Source organism: Nomia melanderi, chromosome 8 (assembly GCF_051020985.1).
Source record: "Nomia melanderi isolate GNS246 chromosome 8, iyNomMela1, whole genome shotgun sequence".
Classification (NCBI taxonomy): Eukaryota; Metazoa; Arthropoda; class Insecta; order Hymenoptera; family Halictidae; genus Nomia; species Nomia melanderi.
In genome coordinates, this window is record NC_135006.1 from 9,423,638 (window position 1) to 9,451,424 (window position 27,787).

Sequence of the window (27,787 nt, forward strand, 5' to 3'; positions counted from 1 at the left end):
TTAACAAAAATTCTATCAATTTTTATTGTACGATTTAGAAAAAAACATATCGAGCTACAAATGCATTTATATTTCAGATCAGATGTGTTCTTCAGAACAAGAACTTTAAGATGCACCGACAGTCACAAATATATGATTCCCAATAGCTGTTCACTCTACCACAGCCACGGTGCTGACATTTAGATGTTCAAAGTGAGATGAATAGCTAGTATACCTGTCGATGTATATCAAAATTCCTCTTTCAAAGAACAGATTACAATATCTTCCTACAATTATTATTAAAATCTTCGTTGGTTACGTTCCACTTGAAAATTGGCAATGTTCACGATAGTTCATGTTCTGAATCGGATCTCCGTTCAGTTTCGATTCTTGCCCTTCCGACCTAAGATCAACTCTCGCTGAGCCATTAGCTCCTCCGCCGTGATCTGGACTTGACACCTGTGCGCATAGATGTGACACTTTATCCCGGAACAGCATTGGCTGTCGCTGACACACTGAAATGGACAAATAAATTCGTTAGTATTTATTATACCGCGTAAACAACATCGTGGGGTAGTCCGGAATTATTACAACTGCTTCAAAATTCTATTTTAAGCCAGTCTACGTGTGCTTACAGTATGCAGGATGGTGCCGCTGGATGACATCATTATAATTCTCTCTTTTTCTCTTAAAATTTTGATTTGCCGACAATGTCGACTGATAGTTTTATAAGCATTTCTCAGTAATAATGGAATCAAATTTTTTACTTACAGAATCGCCGTGGCGACCGCATGAAGTGGTAGCTCCCATCACAGCAGTTATAGCTAACATAGCGACGAACATGCACACTATTAGCTTCCTCATTTTGGAATGAATTTCTATTCTGGAAAAGAAAGTTTAACGTTCATGCTTACCACTCATGCGCTATTCCTACTTAAAACGACTCGTGATGATAGTTTTCCTTTCACTTGATAATTCTTGTTATACATGTAACTCATTAATCGAGTTTATTTTTCGGCCGAGACGTTATTAAAGAAGTATGTCAGGTTAGGTATGTGATGCCCGAGTTAATTTTGAATTTTTAGAAGCTTTAATTTATATATGTAAATCAGTTATTTTGCCTGCTGGCTGGTAACTTCACCTCTGTTTTTATTTCTTTATTTACTTACGTTACTATATATGTAAAACGATACATTACATTACATTTACATTGATTTCAATATAATTTATTTCGGACTATTATCACTTATTTTTTACTATGTTTTTGTTAATTTTTATCATGAATTCCACTAGGAAAATTTCGCGATTAATAGGTTAATAAAAATACTTGATTTAAGGCGATTTTCATTAGCTTACTGCTTCAAATTCACGAACAGAGTCTTGATTTGATTAACATATAAAATAAATGTAACTTGTGTTTGTACGTGTCCCTGATTTCCATCTTACGTTCAATAAATATATTTTAAACATAAGTGTTGCGTATAATGATACTTGTAAATCCCAGAAATTTTTGTAAACAGATCAAGAACGTAGAATTATCGGAACATGTAGTAGAATGTTAATAACGAGTTAATTAGTCTATCATGGGAAACATGTTAATGAGCCTTTCAATGAGCAATTTCGAAAGCTTAATTTAATCAGAGTGCACAACGAAATATCGTTCAAAATAAAATGGAAATGTAAGAAGAAGAAACGGACTGTTCTTAATATAATTATATTTTGTCTCGACGATATAACGGCGTGAATTTACGGAGGTCATCTGAGATTTAATGAAATTCCAGCTGATTACGCAACCTGACGAACGAACATATACGAGTGATTTGTACAAACGTGCTGCATACTGGTGTCCGTGAATGAGTCATTAACTACTGACCTGACTTGTTCTTGTATTACTTGGCCGTATATAGTATATACATACGTTTACACATGCACGTATATCAACGTGATACAACTGTCAAAGATATGGCGCGAACTAACATTTTTAGCGTTCTGTTGAAGATCAGTAAATACATTATGAAAATATTATATAATTCTGTAATTCTTTCGTAATCGGAAAATGATTCAATAAATTTTTGTCGCCACAGAACAAAGTATATTGATCTGTTTCCAACAAATTAACATGCTTGTATATTATTAACAAAATTAAGTTTAATTTGGTGCATGTATATTCACAGTAATTAATTCTGGATAATATTCTGGTTAATCTGACTATAGAATTTACGATTAATACGAGTAAGCCACAACATCATTTAACGAGTGTAAGTTCAAAGTTCACTGTATATCACACTGCAGAGAGTTAGAAAGTTATTCGAAATGTCTTGCAGTTTGAAGGAATAATTACATTTATTCAAATACTGTATAAATTTTACGAATTCAGAACAATCCCGAAGTGAAGTTTATTTTCAGGATTTTTCGATTACTATTAACACATGAAATATTACCCCGATTATAAAATTCATTCGTGTATTACACTTAAACACTGGAGTTCTTTTGCATAATCAAACAGCATGGTAATGCACAAATATATTGTAATTTTATACAGACAATTAACTGTTCCATGTCAGTATCTACATGTAAATACACTGTTTTCTTTTTTATAAAGAAAGTGTCATATTTTTCTTTTACGTTCTTCGATAAAATATAAAATTTCTCCGGAGGAATTGCGCAGATCGTGCGTACTCACCAGAAGCAACGAACAAAGAAGTACGGAGGAGCTCTTTCTTAAGAGTGCTAGTCCCAAGAGATCGACCTTAACTGACTCGTCGATGTGCTATATTCTACGCTTTTATACTACGACGTCGCATCATGTTGAAGCCTTTAGTCTGTATATCACATGTACATGCATATGGACTAGAGTGCGTAAAAGGTAAGAGTAAGAACTGCTACACTTACTCCGATACGTGACTCAGATTATATCGCGGTTAAAAGACTCGTGTTTGTATTTTGTTCCTGGTTGAGTCTGCGGTCACTTTTTTAAACCGATGAATCAACAAATGTGTTGCGTTTTCCCTTAACTTTTTGCTAAACGAACGATTGTTTCAAACAACTACTATAAGCGCTCTGTAATATAATTTATTGTTTACTTTTATTTCTCCGTTTAATTTCTCCAGTTTCATTCGTCCGAATTTAATAAGGCAGGAATCCATATTATATCATTGAAGTTTATGATATAATATATGGGTCAACGCAATTGATTGTATCAGCAATTAAAATATAATTTTGAAAAGTGAACGAGATAATTGATGTACAAATGAGATTTTGCTCTGCTTTGACTAGGCCATTCATGTATTTTTACACAGGTGTACGTATTTCCTTTATTACGTTTTGTAGTTGACATCATCGTGCAAATAAACGCGTTCACAGTATCAGCACATATTCCATGTAACGTATTTCAACACTGGCACATTCTTTTAAGACGAATAACGACTAATTAAACAGTTGTTTTAGTGATTTTGGGTTACGTTATATAGATAATAGATACATATATAATTACATACATTCAACCATGAGCAGTAACAGTATATGTTTTAGTGACTTATTGATATTATTACATCTATTGTTGTTTCAACATGGTTGAAACATTATAAAAATCTTGTAAAGTTTACTTGCAAATATTAGTGATTACAATTACCTTCATATTCTTTTTCTTATGCATCTTTAAATGCCCAATTTTACAATCGTGACAACATTATTCTAGTTATTAAACACTTGGAAACCATCAAAATGCTACACAAAATATTTTAGGTGCCACTATTGCCGGAAAAGGTAGTTACACATGTTTTAAGCAGCAAATGACACAATATATTTTATATTTGGATTTAATTGTAATTAATCTTATTTTTAGGTTACATAAATCCATTTCATTTTTGTCATATCAGCTTTCCATTTGAATAATTATCTCATTATATACTACTGTTTGAAAGTTAGTATGTTGGAATACCGAGAAAAGTGAAGGAAGAATTCAAATCGGTAAATTAGAAGTTGCATATAACTGTGATTTTATAAATTAAAACGAAATAGCATTTGCAATTATCATATTGTGAGATAACGGTAACGCTTATTCTAAAAATATAGAAACGAGCTAATGGGAGGAACTAAAGTACACAAAAATTAAAAGAAATTTAATGGATATTGTTATAGGCATTGTTTAGGGAAAATGCTGTTGCAGCAAAGTTGTAGGAATAGCAACTAGGAAATCAACGTGTAAAATAATAAATGAGAAAGTTAAAAAGTGTTAAAATTTGACCCTGAAAAGCATCATATGAATATTACTCTCTGCGCAGATATATTACATGCGCTTTACATTCTTGGAAACAAATTGTATACGTTCTACGATAAATTTTTATCAGTTTCTTATAATTTGACGTAAGCGAGCAAACAAGTACCTCGCGAAGAACTATTTTATATTCGCCCTGAGAAAACAAAATGACCTTGGAATTTCTCTTTAAAAAACACATCAGATTGACAACGTTCCCAGAATGCCAATTACTCTCGTCGAGAAGTTGAATCCAAGAATTTCCTTGTTATCATTCCTTTCAGTATTTTTTGTTAACTGATGGATGTTTATTTTAAAAGGTTTATTTATAGTAAAATTAATAAAAATAATAAAATAACGCATTTAATACATTTTTTCAAATTAGGATGAGTATTCGTTGAAACTAAATACGAATTTTAATAGAAAAAAAATCAATTAAGAAACGTCAGCTGTTAGTGGAAAATTTGGTGACTATTTAATATTTCTGCACAAATAATATAGTCGATCTCAATGATACTAAATATTCTAATATACCATCATTTACGACATTTAATTACTGTTTTAGCATTCTCAACGAAATACTCTTAAATATTGGTATTGAGTATACAAACTATTTCTTGAGTTGCTTAAACTACTTAATAAAAATTGAACGGGATGTAAAATTAGAGATACCATGAATATAGGTTTTCGTCGTTATTAATTTTCATTTTTAATTCATTATTAATATTTATTTATTGGCAGAAGCATAATACACCTTAAAGCACATGTAAACAAATATATAAATCCTGAATGAAACAGTGGCTTCAGTGTTCCGGCAGTAATGTAGCAAAACAGTGTCTCTCCTGGCGATTTTAACCGGAAGATCGGCGGTAACGTAAATTTATAATTCACATCGGAGAAATGTAATATTGCAATTAGCAATAATGCAGTGGAGAGATCGATGAAGTAAAATATTCCATTAACTGGTGTTAGATTTTTCTATTTTACACTCAGAGGGTTGTACGCTTGGACGTCATTTCAGCGCTGGCATATTAACGTTCGAATATAATTTTACAATTTTATTGCCGATACGCTGGTTTGCTTTTCTTTTGCCGAAAAAAGCGCACGTTCTATTAAATTACAGTAGGTACAGTATGGTTCTGGGTCTGGCGTTTAATTTTGCAGAATAATGCCTTCGGGACGCGTATCACCGGCGAACATCGAGAAAGTCGAAACCTACCCCCTCCTCTTCTCTTCGACAATTATAATTCGCAGCAATTATACTGTAAACCGTGAAACAATTCAAAAGAGACATACATCGTGAACGTTCCTTTTTCCATTCGTCGGTATGAAAATGTCGGTGGCCACTTTTTGCTTTCTGCACCGATATTTCATTGACTGCGTACTGGCTTTATACTTTCCATTAATCTCCCGACAAAGCCCTCTTGTTCTTTAATTCATTTCATAGGAAACAACAGAAAAGAAAACCAAATCATCCGGTAATATTGCCCTTTTGTCCGTAGACGATAGGCAAGAGGAAGCACTGATCGTTTTCGTTTATAGGTTTTACATACATCGATGGATTTTACTGTGCAATTGAAACGTATGGTCGATCGCTTACCTGTGCCGGCATTTTTTCGACAATGGAACAACCCGACGATTTTGTAACGCTTGACATTTTTCGCTCTCTAATGTGATTTCATTATTATGATGGCTGTTGTTTCGAATCGATCGACCGAATTGTTATACGTCAAAGCATCGCCGAGAAAAAAAAGTTTTGCGTGAAGCTAGAAACCGGAAAACACTTTACACGTGGACTTTTAACGATAATTGTTTAGCAATACTAACTGCATCTATAAAATAACAGAATATTGATTAAATGTAGAGAAATAATTGACAGAACTTCTAATATAATAAAATAGTAAATATATCTACAACTAAAGCAAGTGCCACAAATAGAATTGCAAACAACATTTTTTTATATCGGAGCTTTTTAGTGGATTCAGTGGTACGTTTCGACTGTTAAGGGTTAATGTATTATACTTCCTCTTTCAGTGTATATACTTAGAAGAAAAATATTTCTTGTAAATGAACAAATCAAGCCTTTTTTTATAATACCCTGTGTCCCGTTAACAGTACAAATAACACTGTTAATGTTATTGAAATAAAAATATTAGGCTAACAATCAGTGCAAAATGGAACGCAAACGATTTATACTGTGTTTAGTCCAAGTCCAAGTGGTCTTTCATCCTATTGTGGGGCGGTAACACCACCCGTTGCGACACATTTAGCTGCATAAAATAAGCAAATGAGATTTTCGCAACAGTCTGCTGTCTGGGAACACTGAAATAGTATTTAATGTATTGAAACTGTAAAATTGAATATGTTGAAAGGTATACTATTACGAAATTGGTAAAATAAACTTACTGGTCCGAAAATTGGGCTACATGTTCCTTCTTGTGCAGAAGTGTAGGAATTACTATAAAGAGCTATAGTAACGACCACAAAGAGTAATAGCAGTTTCATCGTAGTAAAGTCTTCAAAGCTGCAAAGATTATTGATAAAACACAGTAAAAATGAAATATATTACATAAAACAGTAAATAACCAATTTTACAATTCAAAATATCGTAATACAATAACATTAGTATTCACTTGTTTGTATTTAGATATTTAAACGATAAATATTTCAAAAATCACTTGCAATGAACATAAAATAAAATACTTCAAGAAAAGATTCAAAGTTGGTAATACAAAGCGTATTATACGTAAAAATTTACTGAATGTTGTATATTTTCACATTAAAGGTGATTCGGGTTTTTACTTCTGTTTCTTTAGATTGATAAATGATGGAGAGATTTGAGAATATTTAAGTCCCATTTAAATAATAAGAAATGAATTGTTAAATTGTTGAAAAATGATATCTAATTATTACATAAAAGTTTACTGTATTTATGTGTAAGAGATATTTTTAATAACTTTTTTAAGTAATTATATTATCTGCTGCAAGAATCAACCAATAAGTGACACTTCGTACGTAAATTATTCGGCAAAAAAAAAACAGAAACGATGAAAATGTGAAACTTCTAAAATTTTGTATAAATTTTTATTTATAGGTTACACGTCAATTTTTATAAATTATGCTCACCAGAAGTTGAATGTCGGACATGGAAGAATCGGCAGGACTGACTTGAAGAAACGGGTACATCCTATTTATACGTGTCGCATAAATGTGTTGGTAATCTTTCCATGTACACTCCGTGATAAAACTATAAGACACCCTACAAAATCATATATATCAGGACTGTACGAAGGAATTCGCTCCTCCTATCGGTGGATTGTTATTGTCTACTTTAGGACATATTCTTCTACAAAGTATTAGGCTTACGGTTCTCCGAATAAATGTAGGATTATAAAGACACCTGTAATGGCCCACGACAAAACTATAAAACAGTCGTTTAGTAATTACAGAAACTGTAAACTTCTATCGAAACACACAGACAGTGTTTGAAAAAATCAATTTTGAAAGAGGCTTAATTTTTCAACTTTGAACATTTGCTGCACCCTGATCTTGTAGAAAAAGTTGTAATTATATTGGCAGAAATAAAAACGACGAACTCCGAAGGCGGCGTGGCCTTCCAGAATTGTAGACGTAAACTTATTCATCCATGCCCGGTTACATTATTCGCGCAAGCGAGAAGAGAAGCGTGCAAGAGAGAAAGAGAGTGGCAAGATCAGAGTTCGCGGAGCACCATGTTGGCGGAAACAATGACAGAAAGTAATCTTTTCCGACGGAAAATGTTCCGGTTTGAACGGGTCGCGAAAGGAGAAGATGATGTTGCAAAGGAGGCAAATGAGTGGTGGCGGAATTGTGGGAATATACATTACAATTTATTAATTGCAAAATGAACAGCTATAATTCTGTGAAAATCATCGGCAAATAGCAGACGGTATGGCCAGTATGCCAACCAAATAGCAAAACAAAAATGGATTTTTCAATAAAATAATGCAACCGTCCATAATTCATTGAGAATTGTTAGGGCACACTTCGCCAGGGATGTTGTATATGAAATGTCGGCAGTTCAGTCTTATAATTTTATCACGGGTGATCAAAGGTATTTCTATGAGCGTACATGTATTCGAAGAGCTGTAAGCCTAACACTTCGTAAAAGAACATCTAAGGTAAATGTTGACAATCTACTATCAGAAGAAACAAATTCCTTCATACTGATATGTATGATTTTGTAAGGAGTTTTATAGTTTTGTCGCGGAATATACTTATTTCCATATCTTATCAGGAAAGTTATCACCCTTTCTTTATATTCAGTAACCACTTATTAAACTACAAACTAAAGTAAATAAAGGCCTTAAGTAGACAATGTAATATTTTTTTTATAATGTGTTACTTCTATTATTCTATATAAAGTTTTCGCAAAAATTGGTTTTTATCTCAAACTATATCTTACTCATCAAATCTTTTAAACAACAAAATCATACTTATTATATTATAATATAATATTATATATAAATTAGATTATATAAACTAGAAAATATTATAATCGTGTAGGTTTTACAGTATACTACATTATGGATTTCGTATATTTCATTTTAAATAACTGCATAATGACAAAATAATTAATACATTCTTTTAACTGGGTGATAATAGATTAATGAACTGTAGTAGAAACAGAAATATTTTTCATCGCTATGAATTTCATTTTAAACAAAACTTACACGGTAGGTAATAATCGATGTAAACAGAAAATGTTATCGATGTAAACAAATACCACATGATCTGACGCGTATTGTAAATATTGATAACATATAAGTATTTAATATTGATGTTTATTACAAAGTCTTAGGTTACACTTATAATTAGGTATAAGTTATATCGTCGTGGTATATCATTGTGTATGCAATTAAATTCTCAATGTACGTACATAATATTATAGGATTCAAACACTTTTCACTAATAAAATCGATTTTATGTGAATTGGTTAACGATAAATGATATGTATATTTAATGAAAGAACCGAAGCTGCTGCGTAAAGGTGTTCAATAATATTTATCCATTCGAATAGTAATTAGTAATTAATATTGTATTTTATTGGAAAATATGGTTTTCCGTGGACGCTCTTTCACTTTCAAGCTCATTAATATGGCTATTTATTTTATATAAATTTCAATTCATAAAATATTGTATATGTTTAAATCTGATAATGCGTATATATACATATAAAATTATCAATAAATTGACACAATTCAATTCGATTAGCGAATAATAAATTTTCGTAGAAGTACTTACAAATATCTACTAAAATGAAAGCAATACTAAACTACGATTATGACGAAAAATATGTAATTATTCTTTTGATTATCTAAATTATAAAATTCCATCCTTCTAACACCAGTTATAAACAAAGTTAAACATTTGTCAATACGCAGGAGTTAATTAATAGTTAAATATAAAAAGTTAATAAAACAATAATTGTTATTTCGTTTGGACTAATATATTAAATAATTATTCATAATCTTTCACACACTATATTTCAAGGTGTTCAAGACAGCTTCTGGGACAAGGAAAAGACTGAAGACAACGAACGTGATGAATATGTTTAACCAAGTCGTAAAAACAGATATTTCAGGAAAAAAGAAATTAATATATTTATTCCTTCTCTCAAGAATATTAAAAAGTTCAAGGTACAATGACAACACTTACATTTTTTTTAAATTTGCATCACTAATTATTGTGCAGCAACATAACTATTTCACTCCTTTCTTTCTGAAGTTAAATTATTTCACTCGTCGTTAATACATTCCACAGATGGAGAAAATGTTCGAACACACCAAGACACTGCAACAATCGTTGTCCTTTTTGCACTGTGTGAACATGAAAATCAAGATCAATTACATTCAAGATGAACATGTAAAATATACAGTACTTACTTTGCGGAATAATTTGCCACATTTACGTTCGAACTCTGTGTCTGAATTGTCAAACAGATCGTTTGACGAAACATCATCGTTACTTATCGACAATGCGTCGATAATAGATACAGTGATTAAGACGATTAAAACCAATATCAATAACTTTCTCATCTTTCACAATCGTTCCTCGTCTAAATATCCTGAAAACAAAGGAAACGATAAAGACAGATAAAGGTAAGAGTATAAAATTCAGTAATTTTAAACTGTTTTAAACTGTTTTACTAACATTGTCCAATAATAAAATATTTAACACATTCCTAATTTTATTTAGTTAAGATACATCTAAATAGTATGTACACTTGACTTCGAAGTAATAATATTCTTTATTCTTTGTGAAAAATAATATGTTAAAACTTCAACCGATTTTAAACTGTACAGAGTTACCAAAATTTATAGTTATAACTATTTCGCAGTACGTAAAATTCTTAATAACTGACATCGTATTAATTAATTGTTAAATAGTAATGAAGTAATAACATTATTATTGCTACTTTTTGCTCACCGAAAGACTGGCAGATATGCTCTTGTTATTCACTTATTATGGACTGGTACTGGATCGTCATTTTCTTCATGTATATATATCGAAGTTGGCACAAGTGTTATGCCAGTAAAAATACACTATCACAAAATTACAACACAACGTTTTTGTAGTTGATACTACGTTCGCAGGTGCTAAATCATCCAACGATTGAAAATGAGAAAAACCTTGGAACAATGAAATTGATAAAACCGAAGTTTTATGATTTGCTAGTTAGCAACTTGTAAAAGTTACAAAAGTTAATGGTCATCAAACGCCAATGAAATCTCTTTGAAATAATCCAGAGGATATTCAGAGTTTAATCAGAAATTCAAATAGAGTTGATCTCCAAATAGAGATTTCGACACGTTTATGCTCGTATGTGACGTAAATTTGTCGATGGTTTTTGTCAATTAATTTGGTACACATCATTTAGGAATAAATATTATAATTTGAACAGATGTTGAGATTATAATCTTATTTTTTATTAATTAATTATTAACGACAGAAACATTTACCTGTTTTTAAGAACATCATTGAACACAACGAACATTCATAAATTACCAAATTTTAAATAAAGTTAAACAATTGTATTTTTATTCTCATTTTTCCAAATAATTTAAACATTTAAAACATTGAAATTACGGATCTTGTTGTATCTATATCTTTTCACGCTCTATCTATTATTTTTTGTTAATGACAATTAACACATTCCTACTCGATTGAGAATTTTACGCGTTATTTCTTAATCTTCTTCTGAGAATTTTTAAACCGTAGGATATTTAAAACTAAATTCGAATAAATGGGACTATAAATGTGGAAGGAAGAGAGTAAAGTGCAAAGAAAAGTATATTTCTTCAATCGTGTATTGTAAATGCTGCGTTAATATTGTAAATATAATGCATATATTCGTATAAGCAAATTATAAAGAAATTCGTAGGCCTACGAAGTACAATCAATATGGATCAATCATTTATTCACATGGCATCACCAGCAGGTGGCTCGGCTGGATCACTGGGTGGGTTTGAAGAGCTTGGTGGACCGGGTTTCTTAGTGCACCGGCCAGCCCATGGGTTGCATTGCAACGTTGGACAGCAATCTGCGTCACTCGAGCACTACGGCAATTTAAATATTACTATTAATAAATTGTTATTAATTACTGAAATACTAACTCTGTATAAATTAAGTTACTTATAAAATCAATTTATATATAAATTTAAATTAAATTACACAATTTATATCAAACAACAAACAAGTTATATATAAACTGTATTTAATTATTATAGAATTAAAGTATCTACTATTAAAATTAATATTCTTACTAATTACCAACGTTGAAAAAATTAGCTGATCAAAATTAATAATTTAAAACTTCCAATAGGTAATTTTTAAACATTATTCCATATTTTAAATTTCGTTAGAACATTCATGCTATGTAAAACTATCTACTCTTAACCTACGTACAATGACAGTCATTTCATTTGGTAGCCCTTTTTACAGTTTAACATTTTCTTCGTATATTTTCAATTGATTTATGTTTACATAACTCCTTTATTTCAATACTTTTTGTGCCTCAGCGCGATGTCATCAAATTGGCGATGCAACTCAGGGACGATTTCACATAAAAAATAGGACGGAAATGCAGTACACATATAAATTCGTTTGTGTAAATGTTTTGCCTTCGAATTATTCGATTTTGAAAATACAACGGATACACGTGCACTAGCGCGTCACTTGTCTCACGTTTCTGTTCATTGTTTATTGTCCCATTTTTGTTATTGTTCATAAATACTGACAATAGTATGATATTATTTGTTTTGCACAATAACTTGATATGAATCAGTAGTTAGGAGATAACAAAATCGGTCGAAAACGATCGATGTCGTATCATCATCGATGTTTATTTCGAATATTGTACATATAATGAATAATAAACTAATATACTTCGATATTTAAAAAAAAAAACAGATCTGATCTACGAATTTGATTTTTTTTAAATGCCAAGCTTTATAAAACGTTATTCCATAGTCGCAATTTTTTTATGTTACGATCGCATAATAATTACTTTACAATTTTTGATCTTTATTTGCAATATGTTCAAGAATGTTTATCCAGAAAATAGAGAAACCGATATGAATGTACATGTATGTTTTTGAAACTTGTATAATTAAGAAATCTTTTATTTCAACAACTTCTGATAAGTAAGTTCAATACAATAACGAATGTATTGAATGCAATAAAATAATATTTTCTTTGAACTTTATTTAAATTTAATGAAATAAATGTTGTAATTATACAGTTACAAACTTAACTTTAATATTAAATTTAAAACAGTGGTAATTATTAATTTTTCTGATATAGTTGCCCATTTACGATACTTGATATTATTACATTTATGATACGTATTATTTATGATATGCGATAACATGTGAACACCTTTACACATATTATTAATTATTAGTAAATTTACTTACAACTACGCCTGGTGGTTTGCAGACTGATGCAACGGAAATAACTAGAAGGGCAATGCAAAGGACTGCGAAAAATTTCTTCATTCTTGATGCACTTGTAATTTCTAACAAGAGTAATGTACGTTAACAATTTACTTTTCATAATGAGCATCTTTTTGAAGGGATATTACTTAAATCTATAGCTTACCTTGTGTATGCTTTGATCGAGTTCGTGGTTTTCTGATTCGATCTCGTAGAAGTTCGGTATTTATAGGAAAGGAAATCGCATGCAGGATAAAATTTTCACTTTTTATCTATTTTTACGGTGTATTATACCTTGAAGCTTCATGAGAATGCACCATATTTGCGATTGTAACTGATAATATGTAGTTTATCAAGGTTCGTCGGCCAGGTAAACACGGCTTGGAACGAACATGCAAACAAATTACGCAAACCTCAGTGTTTTGCAGTCATTTAGAAAAAATTGAAACCCCCCGTCGATCCGTATCTTAATCCAGAGAATAATCGCTCGCCAGATAATAGGTTGTAGGCGTTTTCCAAGCACAATATAGATTTACAAAAATGTGAAACTACATATTTTCTACGAGAATAAATTTGTACAAATAGTTTCTTATTTATTACAGGACACATAGGTCCATTTAAGCAGCATCTATTTTTTATTCATGACACTTTAAAGAGTGCTTAAAACTAAATGACAATTCCACTTTACTGCACTTCATATATCTTCTTTGTTTAACATGTGAATCATTTTCATATTATAATTTTATAAGTAAATAAATGTTACTATTATCAAGTAAGTAAATATTCTTGTTATTCTTACAATCAATAGTGTAAATTTTGCTACGTCGCAAACTATGTTTATATTTTGAAATTAACGTTCTGTTTAAATCCATATTATATTAATTAAATCGTTTTACTGTATGGTATCGAAATAGTTCTACACACTATACCTACGAATTATAATTAATAAAATGTTTCTGTTATTAAAGAAGCTAATATTAACGTCAGTATTAATGAATACCATTAGTTAATAAAACAAAGAAGACCAGTTTAATTCTTCTTTTTTTAAATAAATTTATCATTCTACACGTCTGTATTTGTTTAGATTTCTAAAGGCCTTTAAGAATAATGTTTCTATGCGTCCATTAGGTTCGTCAAATTCACTAAACCGAATGCAACAAATCTGCGGGCGAAATTTCGATACGTGCAATCATGATTCACGAGAGGACGATAATTCCATTCCGAACATCCATAGCATCCCTTGCTGAAAGTATACCCACCCATTTGCAATTATCTAGAATCAGTTGCACAAATTTACGCGAATAAGTTTTCGCGTTGCGCACGCGTTGAGAAGCGCGTATAATAATCCGCAATGGGTCATGAATCCACAATATAGTGATTATTAACGATCGTTCTTGATTATCGTTATTTTCACCGACAAACTGTGAAATTGAATCGGATTCCAGGAACGTGTCGTGCTCATTTTCGAAAGCGGACTCCTTTAACGCGTATCGTGAACCCGACTATTGTAATTACTCGCTCACATATACCCAATCATTTGGGGTTGTTCACCATTAACGATTAAAAGTGATGTTAAGCCTTTAAGATAATTAGATTCAAAATACAAATAATTAAAAGGCACTATTTTTGATAGCAAAACGGACGAAACATGTTTTCAGTTATAAATAAAATAACATTGAAATCAAGGCCCTAGTAGTTAATTATCTTTCTTATTTAATATATCACATACCAATTATTTATTTCTAATCTTTTATTAGTAAATTTTTTCAACATTTTTGTTAATTCAGTGTATCTTTCTATTGACAATTATTAAGTTTCCATTGAGTTACTTGTTAGTATAAAACATTTATATATTTTTATACCGATGACATAAAGTATTTGGTCGTAAAATTTGTCTTCTTCAATGTAGAATCTACATGATGCTGTGTTTATGGGAAACGGCGGTGTTGACTGTTACAGTTTATTAGATTTCCGCATGTTTCCTATAATAATTGGCGTAACACCAGCGTAGTATTTTTAAGCACCTGTCGTGTAACAGGGCCACGTGTCAGTCGGTCTATCAAACTGTAAATTGATTCATTTATCGTGTCCCGAAGGAGAGACCTCTTCGTCCAGATATTTTTGGGAATACGTTGGAAACCGTCGACCACAACTGCTATTACCATTTTCCCGATCCCACCGTTGCTCTTTCCTCCAGGCGAAAAATTATTATTACACAATTGTGACCGGATGTTCAACCCCTGTAGGTGTTACTCATCCAATCTACCCAAGAGCAGAACTTAATATACTTTATGGTAAGAATTAAGGAATTGGAATTATTTTCACACTTTTTATTAAATCCAAATAAAAGTTTCATTGCATTCAATGTTTACGTGAATATTAGCTAAACGGAGTATAATACTGTGAATACTTCATTATTGTGAATACTTCATACTTCATTAAGAAATCAAACATTTAGGTGTATACAACATAGAGTAATTTCGGATGAGACGGTTCGATCTCATTGACAATGTCAAATATTTATATTCTCAGTTGTTTTTAATGATATATTGAATCTTGCACAGAGGTCTTTCATAAATACATTTTCTTTTTGTTAGGTATTAATGATATTTATTTGCTTCGTTAATGTTATATTTATTTTGTTTTGTTTCTATTAAAATATGTATTACTTTTGTTGAGAAATAATATACGAATAATTGCTATTACATTTCGAAATTGCGTATCTTCTAATTTTACAGATACACAAATAAAACGTATTAAACACATTACAATACTTTGTACATTTTTCTATTTGATATTGTCGTAATAACCATTCAAATATGTGTAATAAGAAAATGTAGATACATATATTTACAATATTAAACAAGAGGTTTATAAGTGATGTTAAAATATTATTAGTAAATCATTTAATTATTTATTGTCACAACAATAACAGAAAAGCAATAGCGAATATTAACACTAGCTGAACATTATTACACGCTGAATGCAACTATCAAATTGTATAAATTAAATATTGCTAAATAATTATATAACTTTATGTAATAATCAAGTAACACCTTCCTGTAAATACATAATTTCTACAGGAACAAGTGAATTTTGTTACAATCCATTAATTTACCAGTTATCCTATTATTACAAATTTCAAAAGTACAATGCTCCAAGCAACGATATCAAAAACTTATGTTTTAACTGAAAATGAACGGTAACAAAATTTCTTCGATAATAACGCAAAAGTATAACTCTATCAGAAATCGAGTGTTTTGGATTCTGTTCTCGAAGTAATATCCAATTGTAAAATACAAATTGAATTTTCCATAGAAAATGTCGAATGATATCGGGTGATCCGATAGGGTTTTTCATAAAATTAAACGAGGAGATAGCAAAGGGATTTATAAAAAGCACAGGGTGTAACTGAAAATAAAATTAATGAACAAACAAATTGTTGCACGATTTGAATAAACGTAATTTACTGTGCGCGCGGTCCTAAAGGTTTTATGAAACCAATTGCGCGAATCGATATTATTTATATTAGCGAAATTTGATCGGGGCATATATTTGCGTTGTCCTGGGAAATGCAAATATCGAACTATCTTTTATCTTCAAGTGTCGGATACGCGTGACCAAAAATGAACCGTGATCGCAATTTTCTGCGTGCCGCTTCAATGGGCCGCTTCAATTGATAATTACATGCGGAACGCAAACGTGTATTTGTTATTATAAAATGTATGTAGCCGGAACTCCGTTGACCGCGAATAATATTTCCCTCTGACTGATAAACAGAACCGATCAAGTGCATCATTGCCTGCAATTTAATACAATGAAGACAGTTAAAACATTTATCGAGCGCGGTTTTGATAATCACCAAACAAATGAACGATGAGTCATTTTATTATCTCGATAATTAAATGGTCGTTCCAATTATTTCGCTGCACGGAGAAGTTGATTCGCTTTAAAATATTACTAATGATTATCGATAAGATATCGATTACTAGTATACACGTTCTGACTTTCTGAATATGCCGTTTAAGTATCGATAATGGGAGTAATAATAAGTGACATAAAATACGATTATTTACCACCTCGATAATTACCCGTTCGTAGCTTTATCAATCATGACAAGTAAATGATCTGTTCTATCTCTCGAATCAGATGGTATGTTTTAAATATTCAATGAAACATTATGTAAATTAATCTTTCATACACTAAATATACCTAATTTAAAGCACCATTTCTATTAAAATTTTGGGATGAATAAAACACGTTTAAATTCTTATTTAAACGAGTACAATTAATTTTGAATACAATTAACTTTAAATCGAAATTAAATGGAGAAGAATTGTTTCAGCCATTCCATTTCCGTAAAGAGACATAGAATGTTCTGTTTATAAAATTGAAAGTCACATAAAAAGTGTGATATGTGAACGGTATTGAAAAAAAGTAACAATTGTTACCGTGTGCTTCGTTTGATATCACGTTGTGCTAATATCCATTTGATATTACTCACGTTTCAGTTTCTTTTTCAATAATCAATCGTTTATTAGTAATTGTGCTATTCACAATGGAAATGACTGACTATTCATTTACGGTTTTAAAAAATTGAGTTTTTTTTTAGTTCAACTTCAAGGGATTGATTTAGTACTTTTTATGTTAGTAATATTTTGAGCTTTTACAGTCCTAAACTTCTTTGATAGAAATCCTTCTAATTGATAATTACACTATTCTTTGTGTTATATTTCTACTATTATTGAAAATACAAAAATATGCTTCTAAATCTCTAATTGAACAAAGAAATTGGGTAATGTATTATATATTACATTCATTATGTATTTTTTCATTTCAAATAAAATAGTAAATAATAATTTTTCATTAATATCTAAATGAACTTAGGAAATACAATATGGAATACAAAATAACATAGCAATATAAACAACATTTAATAATAAATTATAAAAAAAATTCTTCCATTTATTCTTTCGGATATTTTATAGAAGCATTTTCGTTTTTGTGAAAAAGCTAGGTAATAAATACTTATGTTTCAATTAAACATATAAATATCCACGCTATATATTCTGTAGGCTTTTAATTTATAATTGTTAGATTACGGATTTTTATGCATTTATACCATATTCAACAACAGAAAACAAAGTAAAAACATCGTGACGATAAAGCTTTATAAAATTTTTAGGTAACTTTCGATACATTAAAGATGTTCGTAATGAAAATAAGTTTCTATTTCACACGCAGCTTTGGAAAATTTTCTTTAAAAATGTGTTGTTGTGTATGGATCCGTAAATTAGTTATACAATGATTCTGTGAGTCAACGTGCAGCTGACGATGGATACATAGAATGTGACTTATCAATATTTCTTGATAACACTGGAGATTTCCACTTGAGTTATGAGGTAAAGTGGAGATTCCAAATTGTTGTTGTCTTTTCCACTTGCATCTTATGTATAAAACGATGCGATACGGTTACTGGAAGCTCGAGGTTATCTCGAGACGTGTAGAGTGCACTCGTTGCACACGCGTTGCATGTACGTCTATTAAATTTAAGAGAAGATTATGGTGTATATCGCCGACTAGTCCGATCGAGGTGATGACTATCAATCTCAGGGTCGGTTTCGAAGAACCGTTAAAGCGACCAAGTGATACCCCTTCTAAGAATAATATTACGCCTGTTCTTCGGAAAGTTATTAAATGACAAAAACTGTTTCAATTACAACAAGGGAAATAGTAAATTATTCTACATTATTGTTCTTTCAGTGAATTTAGAATCATTTTGAATTATAACTTTCATTTATTTTTTGCAGTTTCATAATTTTTAATGGTGGATATGAAATTTGAAATATAAGTTAGTGTATTTAAGATCATCATTGATCTTTTGTTTTATAATTTGTTCATAATTACAGTCATTTGAATTATTTCCTCGTTGACGGTTTGCTGAAAGAATGCAAATATAAGTTGATGACTTAAAGAAAATGATAAATGTTTATATATTTTAAATTCAATTTGAAATCTCCAGAAACATAATTCAATATTGTAAGGCGCGGGGTACAAAATTTGAATGAAAGAGTTGATAATATTTGAATGCAAATTTTGCAAAATTTCTTCAAAAATAATTTGTTTAATTACTGCATATAAAAAGTATTCATTTACATACGCGAATTATACAAAATTGATCTTATATTGATTATTATGGCTGAATGCATTAAACATTTACTTGAATTATTCGCCCCTTAGAGACTTGTTGCTGGTAATGATTAAGTGCTAATATCGCGTGTACCGTAACCAAATTAATTGGGCTCCTAAGACGACGTCTGTATTAACATTGCATGTCGAGGGAGGTGTATGCCTTCTACACGCACATCCGGTTTGCATTTCCAGGCTAACGACCATTTTCCGGCGTATGCGCCCCCTTAACCCTAAGGAAATGTCTAAGTGTCCAAGAAATTAGCGTACACGGTTTTAAATGCGAAAACATTATGCTTTCCTTCGATCCATTAAAATTGACAACAGTTCGTGATCTAGTCACGTGTAGATAGGCTATTTGTTACGAATTCCTACGATATGTATCGGTTAAGCTAAGTAGTCGTTGGTATTAATGCAATTTCCATAGCAATATCTGATAACGTTCAACTTAATTTAGGGCAAAGTTCTTCAGATAAGTCTCAATAATTTAGAAAATTACAGGAACATAATATTCTAAATTACTGAAATGTCGGTCTATTGCTACCTATTTCTACTATGCAATCAATTAATTGGTCAAAGCATGTAAAGTATACAGTGCGACTAGATAAATAAGTTACATAACCTTTCTTATATTACAAGATACAATTTCTTACTTTCATTTTAAGGAGATTTGAGTTCCCAAAGTTTGTGAACATTTAATCCTAATTTTGAAATAGAAATGCTTGACAAGAATTTGTCATTAAGTAGAAGACATAAAGTTTATAATGATACTTCATGAATGTTCATTTTCGTTCAGCTTCACGTAACAACGTACTGAGGCTTCCAATAAAAATGTTTGCAGCGGTCACTTCACAATGCCCGTTAAATTTAGATACGAGTATCGCAAAAAATATCACACTATCTTGGTACGTGGATTATTTTGATAAGTACAGGAACTAAGTGGCACGATTTATTTACCGCGATGAGATATGAGTAATCCAAAAGGATTCCATTTGACCTGATTTCACAAGCCCCGCAATCGCGATTCTTTTATTGTTAATGTCAGTTGCGAACTATTGGAAACTAGCACAACTACCTGAGCACAAACAATCGTTTTCTCAATAGAACGGACCAGATCATCTTGTTGTCTTTCGATCGCCGTTATCGCTACTGAATGTCTCAAGTGTTTACAGTCAGTACCTTCACGGCTCTCCTTATCGACCGATCACCTTATCTGCCTGCGAAATACTCCCTAGGGTTCGCGTGCTTCCTACTCACTTAAGTGATAAATTTTCGCCAGCGACGTCGGGCTGTCTTTAGCGGTTTTGCCCTGCAGGATCTATTGCTCTTTTAGTTAGCGATCCTACGGCACTTAGCTTCTACCATCGTCTCCTCTGGCTGTCTCAGAATTGGGGGTGTTTCAGAATTATAGGTATATATATGTATATCTAGTGTTTGGATTTAATGTGAACAACAATATCACTTTTAATACATTATACAATTATATATTTTAGTATTTTATATTAACGGATGCCAGTGTTCATCTCTATGGTTTTTGACCAGATCACCAAACATTCTTAACATCAGATTTGCAATGTATGTAATCAAATTGCAAAGTATGGTATTTAGAATTTTCGAAAAAAAGTTGTATGTACAATTTTCCGTGTTTTGACCATACTACTGATAAGAACGTATATTTATTGAGTCGTAATTGAGAACATTGTTTACTTACGTGTTGCTTTATTTAAGATTATAATACTGAACCTGTCTAACATCATATATTTAACGAAATTATTTATTGTGCTGGTCACTACTATAGTTACCATAAACAAATCATATATTCCACTAAGTGATTCAATCCTTCCAACGTCTCGTACAATTCTAGTAAAACATTTCTCATCATCCACACACATTTTCATAACTTCTACTAACTCTTACATCACGTACTTCCACTATGACTCTAAAGTTCTGCTCAACAGTTCACTTCTGCATCCTCCCAAATTCTCATGCAATTCTACCAGATTTCCATTTATAACAACAAAATCATTCTCACATTCTTCTTAGCTCGTTCTCAAGCGACCACTGCGTCTGTTTTGATCCCGGCTCACTTGGCTCCGTCTTCGCCTCAAATTTCCAGGTTTTCGCTCGGGTCTCGATTGAAACGATATCGTCGGGACTCCTCTCGTTCCGTTTCGAATTCTGGTCGTCCCTCTCTTTCTTCGACACTCCGGACGGTTCTCGTGACTCGACTGAAGTGGCGGACAATTTGATAATTGGATCTGCGGCAACGCCGTGATTTACGTGTACGAGGGTCCAGCTGACCATTCGGCCGAGGGGCACACGATGCATCCAACCCTCGAGTGGCAAAGTGGAGACGATCGCCACTCGAGAGACGCATCTTCTCCCGCGAATTAACTAAAACTATGTTGCTAGGACGGCTAGACGGTGTTTTACGGTCTCACGCAATTCCGATGATAGAGCAAATTACCGCGGCACATGTTACGCACCATTGCCCCTGGCTTTGTTAATCCTGTGCGACGAAGTGTTTGCAGCTTGCAAACATCTGATTTTTCTATTACTGTAGTACCCTCTATAACGCTATTAAAAAATCGTCGACAAGTAACTGTGAAAGTGAGATTTTCAGTAAGAAATTGCTACAAGCAAAACCAACTTAACACTTTCGCTGCCACGAATAATTCATAAGACTACTGACGTCAAATAGAAGTGTACAATAGTGTTAATAATTAGATAGTATTGTAACGTAAGAATTGTATAGAACATGATGACGAGCTGAGGTAAAGCGTGCGGCCGAGTCCCCTTGCCCCTCTTCACTTTTCTGGTACTGGTCGACTGGGTTCACGTCAGTGAACGCGCTGTACTTTGAAATTTTCATATACATGCTGTTTGGAATATATTTCAGAATAATGTATACAGACTTCATTAAGATCGAGTAACACAAGCCTGAAATATCCATTCCTATTACAAATATATCGATATTAAATACTTTCGTAGACCAGTGTATCTGATTTCAAGGAATATTTTAAAATTACATGCATTTTCGAAGAAATTTTTCTGTTGCAGTTACGCTCGACACGTGAGGTATTTCACTATCCTCGATATTTTATTTGTTACTTAGCCGATAGAATGCAATAAAATCTTCGTTGCAAATGTTTTAATAAAATCCATTAATACCTTGACTCTCATATCACTCGAAGAATGGTGACACAATATTTTTGCATATATAGATTTGAAAATTAATTTTCTTAATGGCATATGTGACTAACGGAATCTTCTTGGGATTCATGAGGTTTAAAAAGGTAAAGGGAATAATCACTGTAGAAGTAGCTTCACTTTGTAAAAAATCGTAGGTACTCTTTCCAACGTTATATGAATTATGAGATATTATTTTTCAATTTAATATTGACATTGTTTAAACGGAAAGATAGGATCAGTTTTCATAGACCGTTTAACGTGTCAAACAAACTGAACATGCCTCTATAGCATTATGTTCAGTTTTCGCCGTAAGACCATCGCGTTCCTCTTGCGAAATAAAATTTTTTTACGATGCCGTTCTCCTCGTATTGATGCTTCGACTGCCGCATCGATCGCGTATGGGTATCGCGATTATTTGTTCGGACTTGGAAACTAATTTTTATGGTGTTATATCGGATGAAGCGAATTTTTATGGCATTTATTCTGGCTGTATGGTTTCTGATTCATTCAATAATATGTTTTTTTTTTACTTTAGGGGATTCTCTGGATGCTGTTTCATTAGACAACGCCATATATGTTATAGATTGTTCCATAATTCTGTCTTTCCTTCACGAAATCGACAATCAATAATTATTAATGTTTAACACTTGCAGAGATATTTAAAAGATCTTATAAATTTTGTTAATGATATACCACTTTGTATTTTATAATATTTGGTACAATAATGCTGCTATGGAACTTAACAAGAATAGATCTAATTATAAAAATGTTGAAATTTATTTATGCAATATTTTCAAATAAAGAAACTTCCATAGAAAAGTACAACATACGACGATCATATAGAATTTATTGGGAATTTTCATTCCATTCTGCAAAATTGATTTCATCTGATTTGTGTTTCATTCACCTGCAATTATCAGAATTAATATTGAGGCATATAGAAGACTAGTCATATATTTTTAAGAATAATGGACTGGTAGACTTTAATAATAATGTACGGTAAATACAAAATTCCGTCGTTCGAAGCAAATAACTTCTTGCATCGTTCATTACGTTTTTGAGGATAATAAATTGGTACAGCGTATCCATCGTGTATTCTCAGCCTCAGCCTCTTTATATGAAAACCACCTATCTGTACGAAACTGCAGCAATTACTACACTTACAAGCGTATTATTTGTAATTTTACGTTCTACCCTTAAAATAGTGTCCTCCGTTTAAGAATAATTAACCTCTAGAATACATGTTTATTTTATATAACATTTATTCTAGAGATTAATTATTCTTAAACGGAGGACACTAATCTAATTCCAAAGTAAATGCGTTTTATATTAAAAAATGATTAACAATAAAGTATTTGGTACAAGTTCAGTCTCAAATCTTCAACAACAATTTTACAATCAATAATTCGCGAATATTATATCATAAATTTGCAACCAATAAACACCAACAATCGATAGAAAATACAATTTAAAATCACTGTCTATATATTCTACAATATTCCTATTATTATTCAATTCTTATATAATTATATTTCTACACAACATTCAATCTATATACCCACAAAATACCGAACACAATTTATACCCTTCAAATGCAACGCGACCGCTAATGACCTCGATGTTAATACGATATTCTCGAAAACGAATAAATAGAAAAAGCCAAACAACGGGAAGGAAATTGCTCGGTAATTCGTCGCGGTGTTCGACGTCGATAATAAGAGTTCGGTTATCGCAGTCGTACGGAGGGAGGAGCGGATATAAAAGAGCAAGCACGAAAATTGCCTGTGGCTCGATAGCGAGCCTCCGGATGAGCTGTTCGTGTTGAATCAAATCCGCGTCGCAAGAAGAAGGCGACGACCCGTAAAATGAAACGACGAAGCGGCAGAAAGAACCTCGTAAAGCTTCCCTCCCTGTTGGGCGAAAGCTGCCGACACGCTCCGCGCTTTTTCTCTTTCTTTCCGGGCTGACAAGTTGCTCCAAGTACGGTACATCGTATCGCGCTAACCATAAAAGAGAAACGCGAAAACGTGCCGGCCGAGAAATAAACTTCCCGGTAGTTGTTTCCTCGTTTATTCGGAAGTGGCCCCGGCCAAACTTAGATGCTCGCGAGGGATTTTCGTCGCGGACAGGGGCGTGCGCGACGAACCTTTATGTTTCGGGCATTACTTCCAGATCGATCCTTCTTACGGTCTGCCGCCGCTCGAGAACGAAATCTGAGGGTACTGTTCTTCTGGGCTATCTTATCATGCTGACTACGTTACACAATGAAATGAATTCTGATGGCAGGAAATGTTCAACGCGTATTTTTGTGTAGGCTGTCCTTTATGTTGGAGGGGGGGGGGGGGGGGTGGAAGCAATTTTAATATAAGTGTAACATTTGACGATTCTTGGGTGGTCTTTTGATGCTTAACTTGTTATGATTAAGTGATGGACACATTTGTAGTTGAGTTATTTTGATAATATGAATTTTAGTAAGTTTTATTCGGTTTTAAATACAGAAATTATTGCATGTTATTGTAAACATTTAAGGAGTTTTAAAATAGAATTTATGGATACAAGAAAAATTTCACTGTAATGGTTTCTATATATAACAGTTTATCTGTTTCATGCTTAATTAGAAAATTGATTAAATACACAGAGATTTTTGGAATCTGTTTGTACAGCTGGCGAAAGAAACGATAAATTACGAACCAAGACACTGGCAGATAACCTTATATAACATTGGCAATTTCGTGAAGGTAACGTGTTTTTCTATGTAAAAGTACTCTTACTGGTTATACTATAATTTCAAAGGTACTTTGTTATTTGTCATATAAGTAAAAATGTATAAAATTCGCAGGATCCTTCAGGTTCAATGAATATTAGTAGAAATAAGAGGCAGTGATAAGACTGATTATACAAATTAGTTATAATTATACATAAGCATAACGAATTTTTAAATAATACTCTCAAAGATATAGAGTTACAATTAAAAAATGTTTCAATCGACTTAATAGAAATAATTCTGGTATTCATTAATTTTATTTACATAAGTGGGCGGATTGATACAAGTAAAATTTATAGATATATGTATAAATTTTATTTATTTTAAACTTTGTATGGTAAATGTGTAGGAAAAACAATTCAGTAAATATTAGAAACACCTAGGAGTATACTTTTATGTAATAATTAAACACGTTTATAATTTTTATAAAAATGTCATGTTAAAATTCAAGATTTTAATAGAATTAGTCAACAAAGTTTATTCAAAGAAATTGATTTTATTGTATCATTTCCATAAGAAGCGAAAGCATTTCGATTTTATCGAGCAAAATTGACAAAATTAGTCAGTATACGATAAAGGAAAAGTGATGATCCATTGAATCTTTCACGGTAATATCCGTCAATTTGGATAGCATTATTTAATATTCTCGGCCGGACGAAGAGTTATTAATATCAGTCGGAATAATAAATTAATAACGCGGACACGTGATTAAACTGAAACGGTTAATTAATTACCGCAGTAGGGAAATGATAAAAAAGACAGTAATTTTCAGTATATCAGATAATAAACAGTAATTTTCTTCGAGTACACTGAAGCCATCATAATGAAAAGTAAATTGAGCAGATTCCATATTGGTAAGGATTAAAAGTACGGAAATCAATCGTTAAATGTAAATAACGCTTGACGACTAAATTCAATAATTTATTAATCATCATTTACGTCTGGCTTCGATCCGAAACAATTTCCACGGATGACATTTCTCACAATTCTACATTGTAAAAGTTGTGCATTTGTAGGATATGTTATTCTAAAAATTTACAAAATATATCGATTATATTTTACACGAATTAAGACATACTTATAAGAAAACATTCTTTACAATAATACAACTTACGTATTGCTTTAATCTGCCATCATTAAGATTGAAAGGATGACAACAACCTTTTAGGTTAGGTTCAAAAACATGAAGAACGATGTCCTTACTCGTTACTGTAATAAAATAATAACTCTTTTTTCTAAATACTTAGATATGAAAAGACAAAAAGTTGAAATTTAGATTTCTAAATTACGAAGCAAATGCTTATAATTGTACTTTTGTAAGCTTTCGCAAAGTAGAATCAAGCAAGCAATAAACTTTTATCGCATTCAACATAATTTAATTATACAGTTACATAATAATATAATCATTCTATTGTGATGATTATTAATTACAGGCTTCTACAACATTTACATAAGAATTACTTGGTGACCGATTCTCATAAAAACTGCTACGCATTACAAAATAAATACCTTGAATCTTAGCCTGTGCAAAATAATATAAATAATAATTCTCATAAAAAACCATGAACCAATAGGCATAAGCTCACCGAACGTTCCCCACCGTGACACCGTAAGCAATTAATCGACACGTTTATGTTACATTAGACCCTTTAACTCGCGTTGCTCGGCTGACAGAAACGAATAAAACTGTTAACCGAAGGATATAAAAAAGGAGGATGAAGGTGGAGTAGTAGAGAAAGAAGTGGTGAAAAACGAGGGGCAGGTTTTATCTGTTGCATAAGAGGATTTCTCGACTGTAAAAAGCTGGGATCGAGAGCGTGGCGTGGCTTTATTCTTGCAGTCTCTTGCGGTTACGGGCTCCGTACATAAATCTTTCCTTTTGCGACAGAGACGGAGCGAGCGGGTGTTAAGAAAAGAGAAAGCAACCGTCTTCTTCCGTGTATTTACGGATCACCACCGAGAGAAGTGCACCCGGGGCAACGCGCCGCGCCGCACCGCGCCGGCCAAGAGTATATGAGGTGAGTTCGGTAGAGAATAAAGTTCCCCGACAGAAGAACGTTTTCCCGCTCCCCATTGTCGTTACATCGCCTTTGAGGTGTTTTAAATATTACACGTGCCGGGTGCGTTACCATTTGCATCGTTCCCCCCAGCGTCGTTCTTTCCTCCGCTGTTCGCGCGGAGAACCGTTTCTTCTTAATTCTTCTAATTACCACCTGAGAAATGGAATGCGAAAAATTACCCTTGGGCTCATTAAGAAGCGAGAATATACCTAATTTACTTTCCTTGTAGGTGTAAGACGGGCATCGACTACTTTCTGACGCGGAGTGTTTGTTCTTCGAGCTGGGAATTTTCATGCAGTTAATGACTCCTTTCGGTATTACCTTTTACTATCGACATTCTTAGAAAGGAATTTCCTTCTGTGGCAGAACTGTA

The 27,787-nt window shown here is 32.2% G+C and overlaps 3 protein-coding genes and 1 long non-coding RNA gene across 9 annotated transcripts; 1 reads left to right on the top strand and 3 right to left on the bottom strand.

Moving 5' to 3' along the window:
• Positions 1-2,819, bottom strand: LOC143174770 (omega-conotoxin-like protein 1). The gene is made up of 3 exons (XM_076369727.1): positions 2,663-2,819; positions 751-862; positions 1-494 (listed from the first exon to the last, which is right to left on the bottom strand). The coding sequence occupies exons 2-3, from the start codon at positions 841-843 to the stop codon at positions 357-359; spliced, it is 231 nt and encodes a 76-aa protein (XP_076225842.1). The 5' UTR covers positions 844-862; positions 2,663-2,819; the 3' UTR covers positions 1-356.
• LOC143174769 (uncharacterized) lies at positions 2,171-27,787 on the top strand. Of its 5 annotated transcripts, XM_076369726.1 has the most exons (4): positions 2,171-2,845; positions 7,329-7,414; positions 8,358-8,394; positions 9,767-10,424. In XM_076369726.1, the coding sequence occupies exons 1-3, from the start codon at positions 2,785-2,787 to the stop codon at positions 8,379-8,381; spliced, it is 171 nt and encodes a 56-aa protein (XP_076225841.1). In that variant the 5' UTR covers positions 2,171-2,784; the 3' UTR covers positions 8,382-8,394; positions 9,767-10,424. The 5 variants fall into 5 exon arrangements, 3 of the variants coding, with proteins under 3 accessions (XP_076225841.1, XP_076225840.1, XP_076225839.1); XM_076369725.1 differs by lacking the exons at positions 7,329-7,414; positions 8,358-8,394; positions 9,767-10,424 and adding exons at positions 27,243-27,372; positions 27,644-27,787; XM_076369724.1 differs by lacking the exon at positions 8,358-8,394.
• Positions 6,733-10,854, bottom strand: LOC143174771 (uncharacterized). 2 transcript variants are annotated; one of them, XR_012999082.1, is made up of 5 exons: positions 10,703-10,854; positions 10,159-10,340; positions 9,932-10,092; positions 7,361-7,493; positions 6,733-6,758 (listed from the first exon to the last, which is right to left on the bottom strand). It is a non-coding gene; the product is annotated as an uncharacterized LOC143174771 (long non-coding RNA). The 2 variants fall into 2 exon arrangements; XR_012999081.1 differs by lacking the exons at positions 6,733-6,758; positions 7,361-7,493 and having other exon boundaries at positions 8,853-10,092.
• LOC116427535 (uncharacterized) lies at positions 11,578-13,534 on the bottom strand. The gene is made up of 3 exons (XM_076369717.1): positions 13,376-13,534; positions 13,192-13,292; positions 11,578-11,832 (listed from the first exon to the last, which is right to left on the bottom strand). The coding sequence occupies exons 2-3, from the start codon at positions 13,270-13,272 to the stop codon at positions 11,695-11,697; spliced, it is 219 nt and encodes a 72-aa protein (XP_076225832.1). The 5' UTR covers positions 13,273-13,292; positions 13,376-13,534; the 3' UTR covers positions 11,578-11,694.